General features: G+C 49.8%; 1 protein-coding gene across 1 annotated transcript in view; it reads right to left on the bottom strand.

The window, feature by feature from the left end:
- LOC147118758 (uncharacterized) overlaps nt 1-18,379 on the bottom strand; it is a 62,602-nt gene that overhangs the window by 30,408 nt on the left and 13,815 nt on the right. The window contains 2 exon segments of the mRNA XM_085984604.1: nt 12,000-12,009; nt 14,192-15,297. Coding sequence (XP_085840730.1) covers nt 12,000-12,009; nt 14,192-15,189 — 1,008 coding nt within the window. The 5' untranslated portion in view covers nt 15,190-15,297.

Below are 18,379 nucleotides of genomic sequence, written 5' to 3'. Positions count from 1 at the left end.
GTCTAACCAGGGTTTTGGCCTCAGCTGGAGTCTTGTGTACAGTTCTGGGCACCAGATTTTAGGAAGGTGTCGAGGAAATTAACTATCAGACGGAGACTTCGAGGTTCGCTTTTGGAATTTATTACGTGATATCACGGAGAGTCTGCAGCAGTCCCTACTGCTCACCAGCACTCTAAATTACTAATGTACAGCGCTCATAGTTATACAGCAAGGTAAACAACTTCATGTGATTAGCTTACATTACATTTCAACATATGGTTTCATAGGTTCCATTGTTCTCAAGAAACAGATTAACATGTTCACATTTTATCACCAGATGTCCTAAGCCAAAAGGTCAGCTTGACTTCATTATGGCAGTCAGCAGTTCTTTTAGTTTTAACCAGTTTAGTGTCCTTTGTTCAATTAGTAAAGTGGTCAAGTATCCCAGCATGCCTTAATGTTTAATACGTTTTCTCCCACAATTCCCTCCTTGTTGATCTTTACTGATCAACACTGCTTTACGACATTGTATTCAGTTCGTTTTCATAGGGAGGATAATATCCCTTTGGGAAAGGACGCATTTTTAGACAATCTTCTTCATCATAGTCATCCTGGTTTGCTCTTTTTCTTTCCTTTCTCTCTAGTACTTTCGTAGCTCTTTTTACAGATGCTACTGATTCTACTGTTTGCGCTAGCAGATATCTCACTCTTATCCACATTATACAAATTAATATAAATAAAACTCCTGTCACTACACAAAATATAACCATCGGGTGAACAAACAATTCCAGCACTGCGGATGCTTTAGGTGACCATCCGTTAAACACATCCCACCAGTGGTGTACCGTCAAATCTGTTATTTGCGTAGCTATTTGAATCAAACCTTGCTCATCATAATCCGTCACTGCTTTTAAATGGTGCAGATCTCTTCCTCTTTTCGCTAAGGCTTCTGCTATCTTTTCATTGTTTTTCAAAAATTTCGTCAGATTAGCCAAATTAACTGTAGGGGGGGCATTTTCTATCCCCAATACAGTTCTTCTTTGCATTACCGTAGCCCATTTTCCCAACTGATATGTCTTGTTGGTATGTGGGTTAAACACAGTAACAACTTATGTTCACTCCTTTTTCCCATTTTATACTTCGAGTTATATTAGATCCTTGGCTAAATACTATTTTATCCATCCCAGATTTCATTTCGAACATCCCACAGGCTTCGCAATTAATCGTCCAATTAGCAATTACACAAATGGTGCCATTGTTACAAGTGTAAGTTCCCTGCGATTGGTTACTGTCTCTCACCTTCCACCCTAACTGGCCTGCCCATTCTGTTTTTTCAGTAGGCAGGATGGTCCAGGCGGCTGTCCTTATTACACATAGGCCGATTATTATCATCTGGTTTAACATATTTCCTGATTTATCCTAGAAATCTTTAAATTTTCCTAATTATTGTTATACAGCATTAAATATAAACATATATAGCAATCTGAAAGTAATCAGTCCTTCAATGGAGTGCCAAATTATGGTGGGCACGGATCTTTTCCCGTTTCTGAAGTGGTGTCTGGTGCAGTATGTTTATACTCCACCTCCGGTGTTTCCTCCGGATGATGCAACTTGCACCTTGTAGCGTGTACCCAATCAGGTTTTTCTTTCAATTTGAGAGCTGTTCGAGTTGTAAGCAGCACCAAATATGGTCCTTTCCACCTAGGAGAAAAAGATTCTTTATTTAGCGCTTTCACATAAACTTGATCTCCGGGTTTAAAGGGGTGCATGTTTCCTTCTGTGGGGCGCGTCTGGGCCTGTCTCACTTTCTCATGTATTCTTCCTGCTCTTTCACACATGGCCTGAGCATATTTTAATGATTTTTCATCATTCCAAATTAATGCCACCTTCTCTGGAGTCATGGGTGGGCGTGTGCCTGTTGTCATAGGCCGGCCCATCAAGATCTCATGTGGTGTCAGACCTGTGTTTCTATTTTTCTGATTTCTCAGGGCATACATTACTACTGGCACGGCATCCGACCATTGCAACCCATTTTGCTGGCATACTTTGCTTAGGGCAGCCTTGATTTCCCCATTCACTCTTTCCACCATTCCTGAGGATTGTGGCTGGTAAGGTATGTGCAATTTCCATTGAAATCCAAGGGCTTCAGTTAAGTTTTTTATCAGTTTGCTGGTGAAATGAGTTCCTCTGTCACTGTTTATTCCCATAGGTATTCCAAATCTAGGTATTATTTCTTTTAGCAGAATGCTTACGACTGTTCTGGCATCAGCCCTCCTAGTGGGGTATGCCTCTAGCCATCTGGAGAACATATCTACTATTACCAGTATGTACTTAAATCCTTTTACTGCGGGCATATGTACAAAATCTATCTGTAGATTCTCAAAGGGCAGCTCTGGTTGGGGTAGGTGATCAAAATTTGAGGGCGATTTCCCTCTATTGTTCTGCTGACGTACTAAACACGTTCTGGCAACTTTTTCAATTGTTACCGTTATTCCTGGTGCATACCATTGTTGGGACAATGCATGTGCCATCCCTCCTTTGCCCATGTGAGCCTGTCCATGTTCCAGGTGAAACAGGGGCAAAAACAAGCTTCGTGGGCAAACCACTCGGCCATCAGGATGCATCCATATATCATGATCTTGATAGCAAGCTGCCTTACTCCAAGTACGTTTTTCTTGGACTGTTGCCTGACTTTGGGCCTGTCGTAGTAGATCAGCATCAGTGCTACTAGGAAGTTCTGGAGGAAAGTTACTAACGGTATTTTTGGCGGCTTGAAGCTGTGGGGCCTGCCTCAGTGCGACCTCTTTAGCCGCACTATCAGCAAACCTATTTCCACACGAGACTTCATCACCTGCCATGGTGTGGGCCTCACATTTTAGTACTGCAATTTTACTTGGCAACTGAATGGCCTCCAACAAATTTAACACCATTTGCGCATGCTTAATAGATTTTCCTGAGGATGTAATAAAACCTCTGTTTTTCCACAATTGTCCAAAATCATGCACTACCCCAAATGCATAACGGGAGTCAGTATAGATATTGACGCTTTGATCTTTAGCCAAAATACAGGCTCTGGTTAATGCATATAGTTCAGCTGCTTGTGCAGATGTGCCAGGTGGCAACGCATAAGCTGCCAATAATTCATGAGGAGTCACCACCGCATAACCTGCTAATAGTTGATCATCACTAGGTCGATGCGAAGAACCATCCGTGAAGAGGATCAAGTCAGGATTATCAATAGGATCACTTAGCAAATCTGGCCTGGGTATAGTGGTGGCTTCAACAGTTAACAAGCAGTCGTGTTCTGGTTCACCTGGGTATTCTGTTGGTATTGGCATGAAGGTTGCCGGGTTGACAGCTGGTGATCGCTGGTAGGTATAATTAGAGTGTGACAAGAGGATTATCTCATACCCAGTCCTTCTTGCCGCCGTAAAGTGCTGAGTAGCTGCCGACTTTAATAATAGCAGCACTGCGTGGGGAACAATTACCACACAAGGGTGATCAAGCACAATAGGGATGGATTTTTCCACTATTGTGGTGGTTGCAGCAACGGCTCGTAAGCAGGCTGGCATGCCTCTCACTACGGCTGGTAAGGCTACAGAGTAATATGCTACAGGCCTTTTTCCTCCCCCATGTTCTTGTGCCAGTACTCCTGTTGCAAAGCCTTCTCTTTCATTGACGTATAACTGAAAAGGCTTATTATACTTAGGTAGTCCTAATGCGGGAGCACTGACCATAACTTTTTTAAGATCACTGAATGCCTTATCTCATTCTGGCGTCCATTCGACTATGGGGGGCTCTGTCTGCAGCGTAGCTGATCGTAAGACCACATCCATTTCTCTGTAGTCATATATCCATTGTCTACAATAACCCATCATTCCCAGAAACAACAAAATGTCTTTCTTTGTTCACGGGATCAGCACTTTATCCACTGCTCTTATTCTTTCCAGTCCCAATCTTCACTGTCCATACTCCAACTGAAAACCCAAATACTGGACGGATGTTTGGCAAAACTGCAACTTCTTGGAGGACACCCTGTGTCCCCTGCTAGCCAGATGCTGGAGCAATTTTATAGTATCTTTATAGCAGTCTGGCCCCGTTCAGGAAGCAACCAAAAGGTCATCTGCGTACTGAATTAAGGTGGACTGATCCGATAACTGACATTCCTCCAAGTCATTTTTAACCGCTGCTGCATACACCGCAGGACTTTCAGTATACCCCTGGGGCAACCTGGTCCAGGTATATTGCTGATTTTTAATAAGTAAAGGCAAACAGATATTGACTGTCCTTATGCAGTGGTATGGAGAAGAAAGCAGAACACAAATCGATAACCGAAAAGGTGGTTGCATCAGCTGGTATAGAGGAGAGGATGATGTTGGTATCTGGCACCAAGGGAGCAATGGGAATGACTATTTTATTGATCGCCCGGAGATCTTGCACAAAACGCCAGTCATTTGGTCTTCCTACTTTCGGGATGGGCAAAATAGGAGTATTGCAGGGGCTCTGTGTTTTGACTAAAACCCCTTGCTGCAGTAAAGAATGTATTACCGCTGCTATTCCTTCCTCGGCCTCTGGGGCCAGGCGGTACTGCTTTAGACAGGGCAAAACAGCATTCTTCTGTAGCTGGACCGCCGAATGCACCTTTCCCACATGATTCTTGTGCTTTGCCCATAATTCAGAAGGTACTTTAGTCAATGCCCATGGTAACAATTGCGGATTTTCCTTAGGGGGCTGCTGTCTTTCAAAAATAGTATCCCATTCTTTTCTTAACCAGCGAATTCTTCCTTCTGTTTCATTAAAGAATTCTATCTCCATCTTTCCAGCTTGAATTGGCAACGTGATGGAATAGACTGGCTTGTGGTGTTGTATTCTTTTTATCATCTCCCCCACTTCCTTCGCCTTAGCCGGGGCTCTGACTGCTATAGTCAGGTGGGGTTCGGATATGTGATGCATCCTAAATCTTTCTTTTTGTTCGTGTGTAAGGTGAACCAACATTCCCAGGCCTTTATCTCCAAAGAATAAATAAGGTGAAATCTGCAGCAATTCTGGCTGGTTTAGGTATGAGCAAACCAATTCTTGATAATTGGGTGTTTCTTTATGCGTGTACCATGCCGTACAATGGGTCCGTTTCTTTTCTCTACTGGTTTCAATTAGATATTGTAAATACTGCCCCTGAGGATCTTCCAATTCCTGCAAGGCTTGGTATACATTTTTTACCAATTGGCCATAAGGATTGCTATTCAGCTGCCAGCAGTACAAAATGGGGGCTCCTTCTACTTGCTTTTCCTCTATCATTAAATTCATTAGCTGATGAGTTTGTATTTGAGGCAGTTCCATGAACATGCCGTCTTGAGTGCAGTATATAACTGCTCCCAATTTACATAAAGCCTGTCTTCCCAACATAGGGAGAGGGGCGGTCTGAGAAATTATGAGGGTGTCTGTGACAGATTGCCCGTGCACTTGAATTTCAGTAGGTTTGGAGAGGGGTTCTAACATAGGGATACCGGCTACTCCCATGCTTACAACGTTAAATTGACTGGCGGGTATACCCATGGAGGGGGGTACAGAGGACATTGTTGCACCGGTATCGACCAGAAGGTCCAAATGGCTATTTCCTATTTTAACTGTAGCCATAGGCTGTTCTCTCATGGATTTGGACAATCTGATCACAGCCGCCTGTACCACCGCTTCTCCGTGGCACCCCTATGTGGATGGATTAGGGTTACTGAAAGAAAAGGAAGTTCCTTCTGCCCCTGGAGCTGGATACCCTCCGTGTTGGGCGTATCCCTGCTGTGGCCTTGGGGGGCATCGGCAATCTCTAGCGCAATGTCCTCTTTTCCCACAGTTCCTACATTCATCCTGTGATCTATCTCTCATTTGCCATTGTCCTCTTCCCCTTCCTCTGCCTCTACCATAACCTCCTCTTCCTGCAAATCCTCTTCTATTCTGTTGGAAATATTGTCCCGCTGTTTTTGGCTTTTACTCTTTCAACTGAGTAAAGAGTCCTTCCCTATCCATATTTACCAGAGCAGTAACTACGTCCGCCCAGGGCTGAGTCTGCCAATTTAGATTAATCATTTTAAAGGCTTGAGCTTGAAAGGGTAACATGCAGTTTAGCAGTGTTTGCACTGCCAAAGGTCCATTGTCTGCTAACGGAACTCCCGCATGTTCCTCCCACTTGCTTTTAAATCGAGCTACAAAATCAGGAATTGTCTCCTCCTTTCTTTGCAGACATTGAGTAACTTCTCCTATGTCACTATGCTTCTTGGCTCCTCTCATTATAGCCTCTTTACCTCTATGTTCTAACCAGTGAGCAAAAGACTCATTTCCCTGGTCCAGTTGTACATCATCTTGTCGCCAATCTCCATTTTCTCCCGGGGGAACAGCAAATCCGTCCCTTAGGGTCGACCATGAGGACCCATACGCACATTTTAGCAGCAGTAGCACATCCCCAGGAAGAGGGCTGTAAATGGTACACATTTGTTCTAGCCAATTATGAAAGGCAGTGGGCTTCTTTAAGGGGTCTGGTGCCTCGGCTATCATGGCTCCAGCTTCCGCTGGGGACCATGGTTTTAACACTGCCACCTCTCCTATCATGACTCGAGGAAGTTGATGGGTAGTAGTGTCAGGTTCGAGCGCGCCTCTGTCTCTAGGGGCTGTTTCTTTTGTTTGTGACCTAGTTGTAGGTCCGTTACGTGAGGGTAGTGATATACCTATCAATTCGTCCAATGAAAAGCGACGAGTTAAGAAAGTAACTATAGGTTTTTATTGACTAAATAACAGAGCCCACCCTCGTGGGTGATCGGATCCAAGAAGGAGGAATACCAGCCAGTCGACCACCTTTATACCCGGGCAGGTAGGTGGAGCCATGGGTGGAGTCGGCAGTGGTCAGCCCAGGTATAGCAGCGTGACAAGAGGCGACCTCGTACAGTGATACAACAATGTGAACAGTGATAACTATAGGGAAACGATCTAACAGTGATAACTATAGTGTAACGATAGTAAACGGTAAAAGTGGTTTACCACATTCACCCCTTGTTTAGATTTGAGTCCGGCGGGGTGAAGTGTACTACCAGTTCTGGTATGTCAGTCTGTCCAGAGGCCTCGTAAGCCTGTCTGATCGTCGCAGCGGCGGTGTTGCGTTCTCCGGTGTTAATGCTGGCGTCTGCAAGGTAGGCGAAGGCTCTTGGGGTTCCGGCGTACCGTCTACCTGGGCTGGAATTGGGGGGGTGGTGGGGGGGGGGTAGCGGTGGTGTCTCCGGAGTGCCCGAGGGTGCGAGGTCTCGTAAGGAGACTGTGTCCTCCCGCCCGTCTGGGTATGCTACGTAGGCGTACTGGGGATTGGCGTGCAGGAGGTTCACCCTCTCGACCAGGGGGTCCGTTTTCTGGGCCCTCACGTGCTTTCGCAGCAAGACAGGCCCCGGAGAGGTCAGCCAGGTTGGTAGCGTGGTTCCCGTAGTCGACTTCCTGGGGAAAACAAACATTCGTTCATGGGGGGGTGGCGTTAATGGCAGTGCAAAGTAGTGACCGGGTGGAATGCAGCGCCGCCGGGAGGACCTCCTGCCAGCGAGAGGTTGGGAGGCCCTTAGACTTTAAGGCTAAGAGGACGGCCTTCCATACCGTCGCGTTCTCTCTTTCCACCTGGCCGTTCCCTCGGGGGTTGTAGCTGGTGGTCCTGCTAGTGGCGATGCCTCTCGCTAGTAGGAACTGATGGAGTTCCTCGCTCATGAAGGAGGCGCCCCGGTCACTATGTATATAGTTTGGGAACCCGAACAAGGCAAAGAGGTCGTTCAGGCATTTAACGACCGTGGTGCTGGTCATGTCTGGGCAGGGGAAGGCAAAGGGGAAACGGGAGTACTCATCAACAATGTTGAGGAAGTACACATTACGGTCAGAGGACGGGAGGGGCCCCTTAAAATCGATGCTCAAGCGCTCGAAGGGGCGGGTGGCCTTCATCAGGCTTGCTCTGTCCGGCCTAAAGAAGTGCGGTTTGCACTCGGCACAGGTCTGGCAGTTCCTGGTCATGGTCCTGACCTCCTCGATGGAGTAGGTCAGGTTGCGGGCCTTAATGAAGTGGTAAAGCCTGGTGACCCCGGGGTGGCAGAGGTCGTTGTGGAGGGTCTGAAGTCTATCAATTTGCGCGTTGGCGCATGTAATTCGCGATAGAGCGTCAGGGGGTTCGTTCAGCTTACCAGGCCGGTACAAGATATCATAATCGTAGGTGGATAGCTCGATTCTCCACCTCAACATCTTGTCGTTCTTGATTTTACCCCTCAGCTTGTTATTAAACATAAAAGCGACCGAACGCTGGTCGGTGAGGAGGGTAAATCGCTTGCCTGCGAGGTAATGCCTCCAGCGGCGTACCGCCTCCACAATCGCCTGGGCCTCCTTCTCGACCGAAGAGTGTCGGATCTCAGGGCCCTGGAGGGTCCTTGAGAAGAAGGCCACCGGTCTCCCCTCCTAGTTGAGGGTAGCGGCTAGGGCGAAGTCGGATGCATCGCTCTCCACTTGGAAGGGGATGGACTCATCCACTGCGTGCATAGTGGCCTTAGCAATGTCTCCCCTGATGAGGGAGAAGGCCGCGCGCGCTTCTTCCGTAAAGGGGAAGAAGGTGGACTTCATGAGGGGTCTGGCTTTGTCCGCATAATTCGGCACCCATTGGGCATAGTAGGCGAAGAGCCCCAGGGTTCTCTTCAGCGCCTTTGGACAGTGGGGAAGGGGTAGCTCCATGAGGGGACGCATTCTTTCGGGATCGGGGCTGATGATTCCGTTCTCTACTACGCAGCCGAGGATGGCAAGGCGCGAGGTGTTAAACACACATTTCTCCTTATTGTAGGTGAGGTTCAGCCGTTGGGCCGTACGGAGGAATCTTTCCAGGTTAGCGTCATGGTCTTGCCGGTCGCGGCCGCAGATGGTGACGTTATCGAGATAGGGGAACGTGGCTTGCAGCCCGTTCTGGTCAACCATCCGGTCCATCTCCCTTTGGAAGACCGAAATCCCGTTGGTGACGCCGAAGGGGACCCTAAGGAAGTGGTAGAGGCGGCCATTCGCCTCGAAGGCGGTATACTGGCGGTCCTCAGGGCGGATAGGGAGTTGGTGGTAGGCCGACTTAAGGTCGATGGTAGAGAATACCCGGTATTGAGCAATCTGATTGACCATATCAGATATGCGGGGAAGGGGGTATGCGTCCAGCTGGGTGTACCGGTTAATGGTTTGGCTGTCGTCGATGACCAGGCGGTTTTTATTGCCGGTCTTAACGACTACAACCTGGGCACGCCAGGGGCTGCTGCTCCCCTCGATGATGCCCTCCTTCAGGAGACGCTGCACCTCAGAGCTAATGAAAGCTCTGTCCCCGGCGCTGTACCGCCTGCTCTTGGTAGCGACGGGTTTACAGTCGGGGGTGAGGTTAGCGAACAGGGAAGGTGGCGGGACCTTGAGGGTGGATAGGCCGCAGGTGTTACGCGGTGGGCGATTTAAAGGCTGCTGGTTGTCGACTGTGAGCGGGGGGAGGGGTCCACCGTATGCTAGAGTGACGCTTTGGAGGTGGGATTGAAAATCCAGCCCTAGTAGGACGGCAGCGCATAGCTGGGGCAGGACGAGGAGTTTAAAGTTTTTATACTCCGTGCCCTTAACCGACAGGGTCACAACACAGTAGCCGCTGATGTCTGTGGCGTGGGACCTCGATGCCATCGAGATCCGGTTGCGCGTTGGCTGGACAGTGAGGGAGTAGTGGCTCACCGTGTCTGGATGTATGAAGCTCTCCGTGCTTCCGCTGTCGAACAGGCAGGTCGTGGTGTGGCCGTCTACTTTGATGTCCATCATTGACTTGGACAGCTGATGCGGGTGAGCTTGGTCCAGTGTGACGGAGGCTAGTGTGTGGCTGAGCGGGTCGCTGTAGTCTGTAGGTGAAGCGGTCGTCAGGTCTGGAGGTAAGGTGGCGGTCGAGCGTGGTGGGTAAAATGGAGGCGCCCACGAGGTGGGGCAAAATGGTGGAGAAGATGGCTGCCCCCACAACCCACATGAGGCACTGCTGGCGTCGGTTGCCTGGATCAAAGATGGCCGCCCCCATTGCTCATCTGTGGCCTTGATAGAAGATGGCCGCCCCCACAGTTCGCATGAGGCACTGCTGGCCTCTGCTGCTCTCCCTCTGCAGGCCTTCACGAAGTGGCCTTTCTTCAGGCAGCTGGAGCACGTCGTGTTTTTGGCTGGGCAGCGCGACCTCGGGTGTTTCGCCTGCCCACAGAAGAAGCAGCCGGCGGCCCGGTCGCGGGGGTCCGAAGTCGCAGCCGGTACCGGGGGTGGCGGTCCCGATCGGGTCCGGGATGCCGACGCTGAGGTAGGTCCCGGGGGCGGCGCTATGAGGGGTATTGCGGTCGGGGTCGGCCCCGAGTCCCAGAGTCGCGAACTGTACCTGGAATACACCTCGAGGTCCCGCTGGGTCACTTCTAGGGAGTAGGCCAAGGCTGCAGCTGTGTTCAGGTCGAGGTCCTTTGATTCCAGCAGTCTCTGCTGTGAGTAGTCGGACCGAAGGCCTTTCACGAAGGCATCGCGGATGTTATCTTCAGTGTTTTCTGCAGCCGATACTGCTTTAAAGTCACAGTCCCTGCCGAGTGTTCGTAGCGCCCGTAAAAATTCAGCTACAGACTCTCCTGGCTGTTGCGGGCGGGATCTTAGGAGGTGTCTGGCATACATGGAATTTACCGGGCTCCGGTACTGTTGTTTCAGTAGGTTGATAGCGGCCTCGTAAGTAGTAATGTCCTGGATGAGTGCGTATACTTTAGGACTCGCTTGGGCGGTCAGGACTCTTAGTTTGGATCTCTGAGGGACGCCGGATTCTTCCAGGTAGGATTCGAAGCAGCACAGCCAGTGTTTGAAGTCGAGGGCTGTGTTTGTTGCTTGTGGGTTTAGATCCAGGTACGGTGGTTTGAGGGCTCGCAGCCAAGCCGGCTGCTGTGGCTGTTGTAGCTGGGCGTCTGGCTGGTCGTTTGGCTGCTCCGTTGACTGGTTGTTTGGCTGCTCAAGTGACGACATTTTAAAATTTAGTCAATAAAATTGATATACCTATCAATTCGTCCAATGAAAAGCGACGAGTTAAGAAAGTAACTATAGGTTTTTATTGACTAAATAACAGAGCCCACCCTCGCGGGTGATCAGATCCAAGAAGGAGGAATACCAGCCAGTCGACCACCTTTATACCCGGGCAGGTAGGTGGAGCCATGGGCGGAGTCGGCAGTGGTCAGCCCAGGTATAGCAGCGTGACAAGAGGCGACCTCGTACAGTGATACAACAATGTGAACAGTGATAACTATAGGGAAACGATCTAACAGTGATAACTATAGTGTAACGATAGTAAACGGTAAAAGTGGTTTACCACAGGTAGGTCCTGTACATTACTACCAGGCAGTGCAGCAGCTCCTGCTCCGAGTGCCTCTGCTGGAGGAGGAGGTTCAATTACGGGTTCATCTGCAGGTGGGGGTGGAGCTCCAGGCTGTGCCCCTGGTAGGGGTACAACTGGCTGTGGTGCCGTTAGACCTGCTGGATTGTATGGAGGCGGTGCCGGAAATCGTGCCGGTTGCAGTCTTAGAGCAGCCGCTATTCATTAGTAAATTATTTAACTCTTCCCCCATCTCAACCGGATCTCCCGCTGGGGTTCGGGGGATACATTCCCACAACAGGAGCCTTAGGCAGCACCTCTTCCTTTTTCTGACTAGCCTCTGCCTCTTCCTGTTTCCCCTTCTTCTTTGGGGGTTGGTGTCTTTTTGCTACTTTCATCCACCTAGCAAAGCACCATAACATATAGGGGGTGTCCCACTCAGGATCCCCTCCTTCATTTCTAGTAATTTCTTCCCATTCTTTTATTAAAGGTATTTTAAAACTTCCCCCATAAGGCCAATCTCCACCCGACCATCCATACAGATCACTACTAAAAGTTACCGCATACCGATCGTCTCCTGTTTCTTTTATTACAGTATCGGCTGGCGATCCCGGTGGAACGATGGGATCTCCTACCTTTTTTCGATGTTGCACGAGCTTTTTTATTCTGTCATTCGTTCTTTTACATATCTTGATTTTACCATTTGCAACCTCCTTTCTTGGCAGGATCGGACGAATCCGCTCGACTGCCGTTATTTCCCATCTTCTCCTTACTCCTGTAACTTAGTTTTAAACTTACTGGTTATACAACCGCGGGTTATTTTATATACACAAAATACAATGAGCGCTCACCGGTTTTTCCGTCCGCGAGTCTTGAAGTCAACCCTTTATTTTCTTTGTAGCTACTTAATTCGGTGCCATAGTCTTTTCTCTCTTCTCAGCAGTCTTGCCTCAGCCTGACAGGCTTCTTGGCTCAGCATGAGTCACCGGCCGGATAACGAGGCAACCGCGCGCCGTCCCCCTTTCAGCTGGGACGGGCTAGGTGCTCTCCCCCTTTCAGCTGGGAGGCACCGGGCACTTTCCTTTTATTTTTAGGAGAGTCCCTTTTTAAATTTCCTTTGTCTAATTGGAGCCTAAGCGGGCCAAGTGATATACAAGGTCGACGCTATACCCAACTTAGACCTTCTTAGTTCTTTTGGATCCCGTTGTTAGGGATCCTGCACGACTACGCCAAATTCTGTCGAGGAAATTAACTATCAGACGGAGACTTCGACGTTCGCTTTAGGAATTTATTACATGATATCACGGAGAGTCTGCAGCAGTCCCTACTGCTCACCAGCACTCTAAATTACTAATGTACATAGTTATACAGCAAGGTAAACAACTTCATGTGATTAGCTTACATTACATTTCAACATATGGTTTCATAGGTTCCATTGTTCTCAAGAAACAGGTTAACATGTTCACATTTTATCACCAGATGTCCTAAGCCAAAAGGTCAGCTTGACTTCATTATGGCAGTCAGCAGTTCTTTTAGTTTTAACTAGTTTAGTGTCCTTTGTTCAATTAGTAAAGTGGTCAAGTATCCCAGCATGCCTTAATGTTTAATACGTTTTCTCCCACAGAAGGATGTCAAGGCCTTGCAGAGGGTGCAGAGGAGGTTGTCCAGGATGGTACCAGGGATGAGGGACTTCAGTTATGTGGAGAGATTGGAGAAGCTGGGCTTGTTCCCCTTAAAGCAGAGAAGGTTAAGAGGAGACCTAATAGAGGTGTTCAAAATGATGAGGGGTTTTGATCGAGCAAGTAGGGAGAAATTGTACACTCTGGCAAGTGAGTCGGTAACCAAAGGTCAGATTTAAAATAGTTGCTAAAAGAACTAGAGGTGAAATGAGGAGAATTGTTTTCACATAGAGGATTGTTAAGATCTGGAACGCACCATCTTGAAAGGATGCTGGAATCAGGTTCCACAGGAACTTTCAAATGGTAATTGGACGTGTACTTGAAGAGGACTAGTTTGCCGAGTCCTGGGGATAAAGCTGGGGTTTGGGACTAAATTGGACAGCTCTTTCAAAGATCCGGCACAGACACGATGGGCCGAATCACCTCCTTCTGTGCTGTTAGATTCTATGATCAGTGTGAAGATGCTGGTGACTCTTAAGGCTCTTCGAGCTTTTAAAGCTCTTCCCACAGTCAGAACATTTAAAGGGTCTCTCGTCAGTGTGAACAAGCTGGTGTGACAGGAGGGTGGATGACTCAGTGAATCCCTTCCCACACACGGAGCAGGTGAACGGCCTCTCACCAGTGTGGAGGAGCCAGTGTCTCTTCAGATCCCCGGAGCTTTTAAAGCTTTTCCCACAGTCAGAACATTTAAAGGGACTCTACAGTGTGAACTCGCTGATGTGCCAGCAGGCGGGATGACTGAGTGAATCCCTTCCCACACACGAAGCAGGTGAACGGTCTCTCTCCAGTGTGAACTCGCTGGTGTAGCTTGAGCTCCTGGGGGCTTTTAAAGCTCTTCCCACACTCAGGACAATTAAATGGTCTCTCATCAGTGTGAACAAGCTGATGTCGCTTCAGATCCTGGGGGCTTTTAAAGCTCTTCCCACAGTCAGGACAATTAAATGGTCTCTCATCAGTGTGAACAAGCTGGTGTCGCTTCAGATCCTGGGGGCTTTTAAAGCTCTTCCCACAGTCAGAACACTGAAATGGTCTCTCATCAGTGTGAACAAGCTGGTGTCCCTTCAGATCCCTGGAGCTTTTAAATCTTTTCCCACAGTCAGAACATTTAAAGGGGTTCTCTCCAGTGTGAACTCGCTGATGTTCCAGCAGGTTGGAGGACCGAGCGAATCCCCTCCCACACACAGAGCAGGTGAACGGTCTCTCTCCAGTGTGTAGGTGTTGGTGCTGCTTCAGCTCCCCAGAGCTTTTAAAGCTCTTCCCACAGTCAGAACATTTGAAGGGTCTCTCGCCAGTGTGAACAAGCTGGTGTGTCTGCAGGTGGGATGATTCAGTGAATCCCTTCCCACATTCGGGGCAGATGAACGGCCTCTCCCCAGCATGGAAGCGCTGGTGTCTCTGCAGGTGGGATGACTGAGTGAATCCGTTCCCACACACGAAGCAGGTGAATGGTCTCTCTCCAGTGTGAACTCGCTGGTGTTGCTTGAGATCCCGTGGGCTTTTAAAGCTCTTCCCACAGTCAGAACATGTAAACGGTCGCTCATCAGTGTGAACTCGCTGGTGTTGCTTCAGATCCTGGGGGTTTTTAAAGCTCTTCCCACAGTCAGAACATTGAAATGGTCTCTCATCAGTGTGAACAAGCTGGTGTTGCTTCAGTGCCCTGGGGCTTTTAAAGCTCTTCCCACAGTCAGAGCAGTTAAATGGTCTCTCATCAGTGTGAACAAGCTGGTGTCTCAGCAGGGTGGATGACTCAGTGAATCCCTTCCCACACACGGAGCAGGTGAACGGCCTTTCCGCAGTGTGAACAAGCTGGTGTCCCTTCAGATCCCCGGGGCTTTTAACGCTCTTCACACAGTCAGAACACTGAAATGGTCTCTCGTCAGTGTGAACTCGCTGGTGTGTTTGCAGGTGGGATGAACAAACAAATCCCTTTCCACACACGGAGCAGGTGAACGGACTGTCCCTGGTGTGACTGCGCCTTTGAACTTCCAATGCAGACGGGGAACTGAATCCCTTCCCGCCGTCCCCACCTTTACCCGGTTTCTCCCCGGTGTGACGGTGCATGCGTCTCGCCAGGTCAGGCGATCGGCTGAATCCGCGTCCACACACCGAACACGTGTGCGGTTTGTCATCGCTGCGATCGCTGCTTTCTCCTTCCATGTGCAAAGGCCGATGATATTCAGGTCCTGATGAATCGAGCGACTCTGTCAGATCTTGACGTGATGTTTGGTCTGAGCTTCCCGCCTGTAACTATCCACTTCTCTCACCCTGTAAATTGAGTTCAGAAAAGGATCAGAGGCAAACTGTTGTTTAATTTTCCCCTTTCCGACCCTAGGGGCAGTGAAGCTGATTTTCAGGCTCCAGCTGCTGCACAGGTTGGTTGAAAGGATCAGCAGTAATGGTGGCTGCAATACCCACAAGCCCCCGTGCTCCAGAAAGCGCTCTGTTGACTCTGAGTCCCGCGCATGTGCTCATGGCCCCCGCGCTCTCCCTCCTGCTCCACAATCGCCCATCCCGATCGGTCCACAACGCGCATGCTCAGCGCACAAAACCCCGCGGTTGGAACACCGGACGCGCATGCAGAGCCGCAACATCTGGTACGTGTGCGCGGCTCAGGTGGGGGGGTGAGTCGGTGTTTCACCTCAGCCACCAGGGAGGTGCGCATGTGCAGGACGACCCAACATTTTTCCTGTCAGCAATCACTCCCTCGTTTCTTTAATAAAAACAGAAAATGCTGGAAATACTCAGCAGGTCAGGCAGCATCTGTGGAGACAGAAACAGAGTTAACGTTTCAGGTCGATGACCCTTCGTCATAAACATAGAAACGTAGAAGATAGGAGCAGGAGTAGGCCATTCGGCCCCTCGAGCCTGCTCCGCCATTCAATGTGATCATGGCTGATCAACCAAAATCAGTACCCTGTCCCTGCTTTCTCTCCATATCCCTTGATCCCTTTAGCCTTAAGAAATATATCTAACTCCTTCTTGAATATATTTAATGAATTGGCCTCTACAGCCTTCTGTGGTAGAGAATTCCACAGCTTCACCACTCTCTGGGTGAAGAAATTCCTCCTCATCTCTGTCCTAAATGGCTTACCCCTTATTCTTTAACTGTGACCCCTGGTTCTGGACTCCCCGGCCATCGGGAACATCCTTCCTGCACCTAGTCTGTCTAGTCCTGTTAGAATTTTAAGTTTCAATGAGATCCCCTCTCATTCTTCTAAACTCCAGCGAGTATAAGGCCAATCGACCCAATCTCTCCTCATACGTCATTCCTGCAATCCCAGGTATCAGGCTGGTAAATCTTCGCTGCACTCCCTCCATGGCAAGAACATCCTTCCTCAGATAAGGCGACCAAAACTGCACACAATACTCAAGATGTGGTCTCACCAAGGCCCTGTACAACTGCAGCAAGACATCCTTGTTCCTGTACTCGAACCCTATCGCTACGAAGTCCAACATACCATTTGCCTTCTTAACCGCCTGCTGCGCCTGCATGCTTACCTTCAGCGACTGGTGCACAAGGACACCCAGGTCTCGTTGCACTTCCCCTTCTCCCAATCTATTGCCATTCAGATAATAATCTGCCTTCCTGTTTTTGACACCAAAGTGGATAACCTCGCATTTATCCACATTATACTGCATCTGCCATGTTTCTGCCCAATCACCCAACCTGTCCAAATCATACTGGAGTTTCTCGGCATCCTCCTCACAGCACACACACCCACCCAGCTTTGTGTCATCTGCAAACCTGGAGATATTGGCCTAGAAATTGGGTATAGCCCCGCTTGAGGCGCTAGAACTGGCGGTGCGCTAAGTTTATAGCCAGACGAAACTTATCGCTGCCTGGCGAGATATTGGGTTGCATCGCCCCCAAAGGGGATTGAGGCGCTAATTCAGCCGTTGCACGGTGCTCCTAAGGCGCAAAAGTTCAGGCGCTACTCAATATCGAAGCGGACGGGCGCAGCGCAGGTGATCTCAATTACGGGAAACCACGAGACTTCCAGGCGCCGGCCGGCTCTTAAAGGGGTGGGTCAGTCAGCCTGAGCTTCAACACCCAACGCCCTGTAGGCCTCAGAATCGGTGCTCGCCCTTCTCTGGCATTAGAAACTTGTTCAGCATGGAGAAGGTTAGACAGAGAGCAGAGCGCTTCAGCACTGAGGCTCTGGACCATTTGGTGGCTGCAGTTGAGCGCCGTCGAGATGTCCTGTATCCGGACAATGGCAAGAGGCCGAGTCACAAGGCTTACCGACGATCTTGGAGGGAGGTTGCTGTGAGGGTCAGCTCCAGCAGCATGGCGACCAGGACCCCTGTTCAGTGCAGGAAGAAATTCAACGACCTCACACGGATCGTTAGGGTGAGTGATGGTTTAGCAAACTTCTGATTCCCTCCATCTGCAGCTGACTTCGGGCACCCTGTTGCAATGATGCCCCAATGGCCACCTGCCAGCAAGCACCCATGGCCCTTTCTGGGCACACACATGGACAGATGTCTCAAGGCCTCATGTAAGGGCTCTTGCACCATGGGGGACATGCGATTATCTCTCAAGGCATCATGTTACAGAACTTCCCCTTCTTTCCCCTGCAGTCCAAGCTGGCAACGATCCGAAAGGAGCAGCGTCGAACCGGTGGCGGACCTCCACAAGTGGTCACTCTCACGGATCTGGAGGAGAGAGTGCACCAGATTCTTGGAGGACGTCTGTCTGGTCCTGTGACCACTGCATCTGCCGACCCCATTTCCGACAGCGAGGGTAAGGCGCTCACCTTTTTCACCTGTTGCCTTCCACTTGGTCCCCCCGCCAGCATGCATCCTCAGTGTGCAGCCATGTCAGAGCCTTGCCGCAATCTGGCATGCCTTTCAGCAAACCTGTCCTTTTGCTAAAGCCACTCTTCCACCTCCCTACTTTCAGATGAAGCAGCACCAACTCGGGCTCAACGCACTGAAGCTGCCAGTGCCACCGGAGGCGAGGACCAGGAGGACTCCGGACCAGCCATTGCAGAATCCGGGGAGCGGACACATCTACAGACTGGGGATAGTAGTCCCCTGGAGGGGAGGGGGGGGGCTCGGAGGATGAACCAGTTGCCGGACCAAGCGGCATGCAGCAACAAACGGGGGATAGGCAAGTTCGGCCACCGTCTCCCCGGAGGGCAAGGCAGGTAGTGATGACTGCTGCACAGAGTGCAGATGAGGTGCATCGCCTGGCTGAAATGAGCAAACAGGCCCGGGTCAGACACACGGAGCTGATGGCTGCAGTGGAGAAGATGCCCGAGTCAATAGATTCATTGGCTAAGAGTATGTTGGACTTCGGGGCAACAATGGACAGGACTCTCCAGGGCTTCGGGGCAACAATGGA

The sequence above is a fragment of the Somniosus microcephalus genome, chromosome 4, assembly GCF_052327205.1.
Source record: "Somniosus microcephalus isolate GS21.2 chromosome 4, FLI_Smic_1.0, whole genome shotgun sequence".
Lineage (NCBI taxonomy): Eukaryota > Metazoa > Chordata > Chondrichthyes > Squaliformes > Somniosidae > Somniosus > Somniosus microcephalus.
Note: the sequence above shows the minus strand (reverse complement) of the source record. Positions and strands in the feature narration are given on the sequence as shown.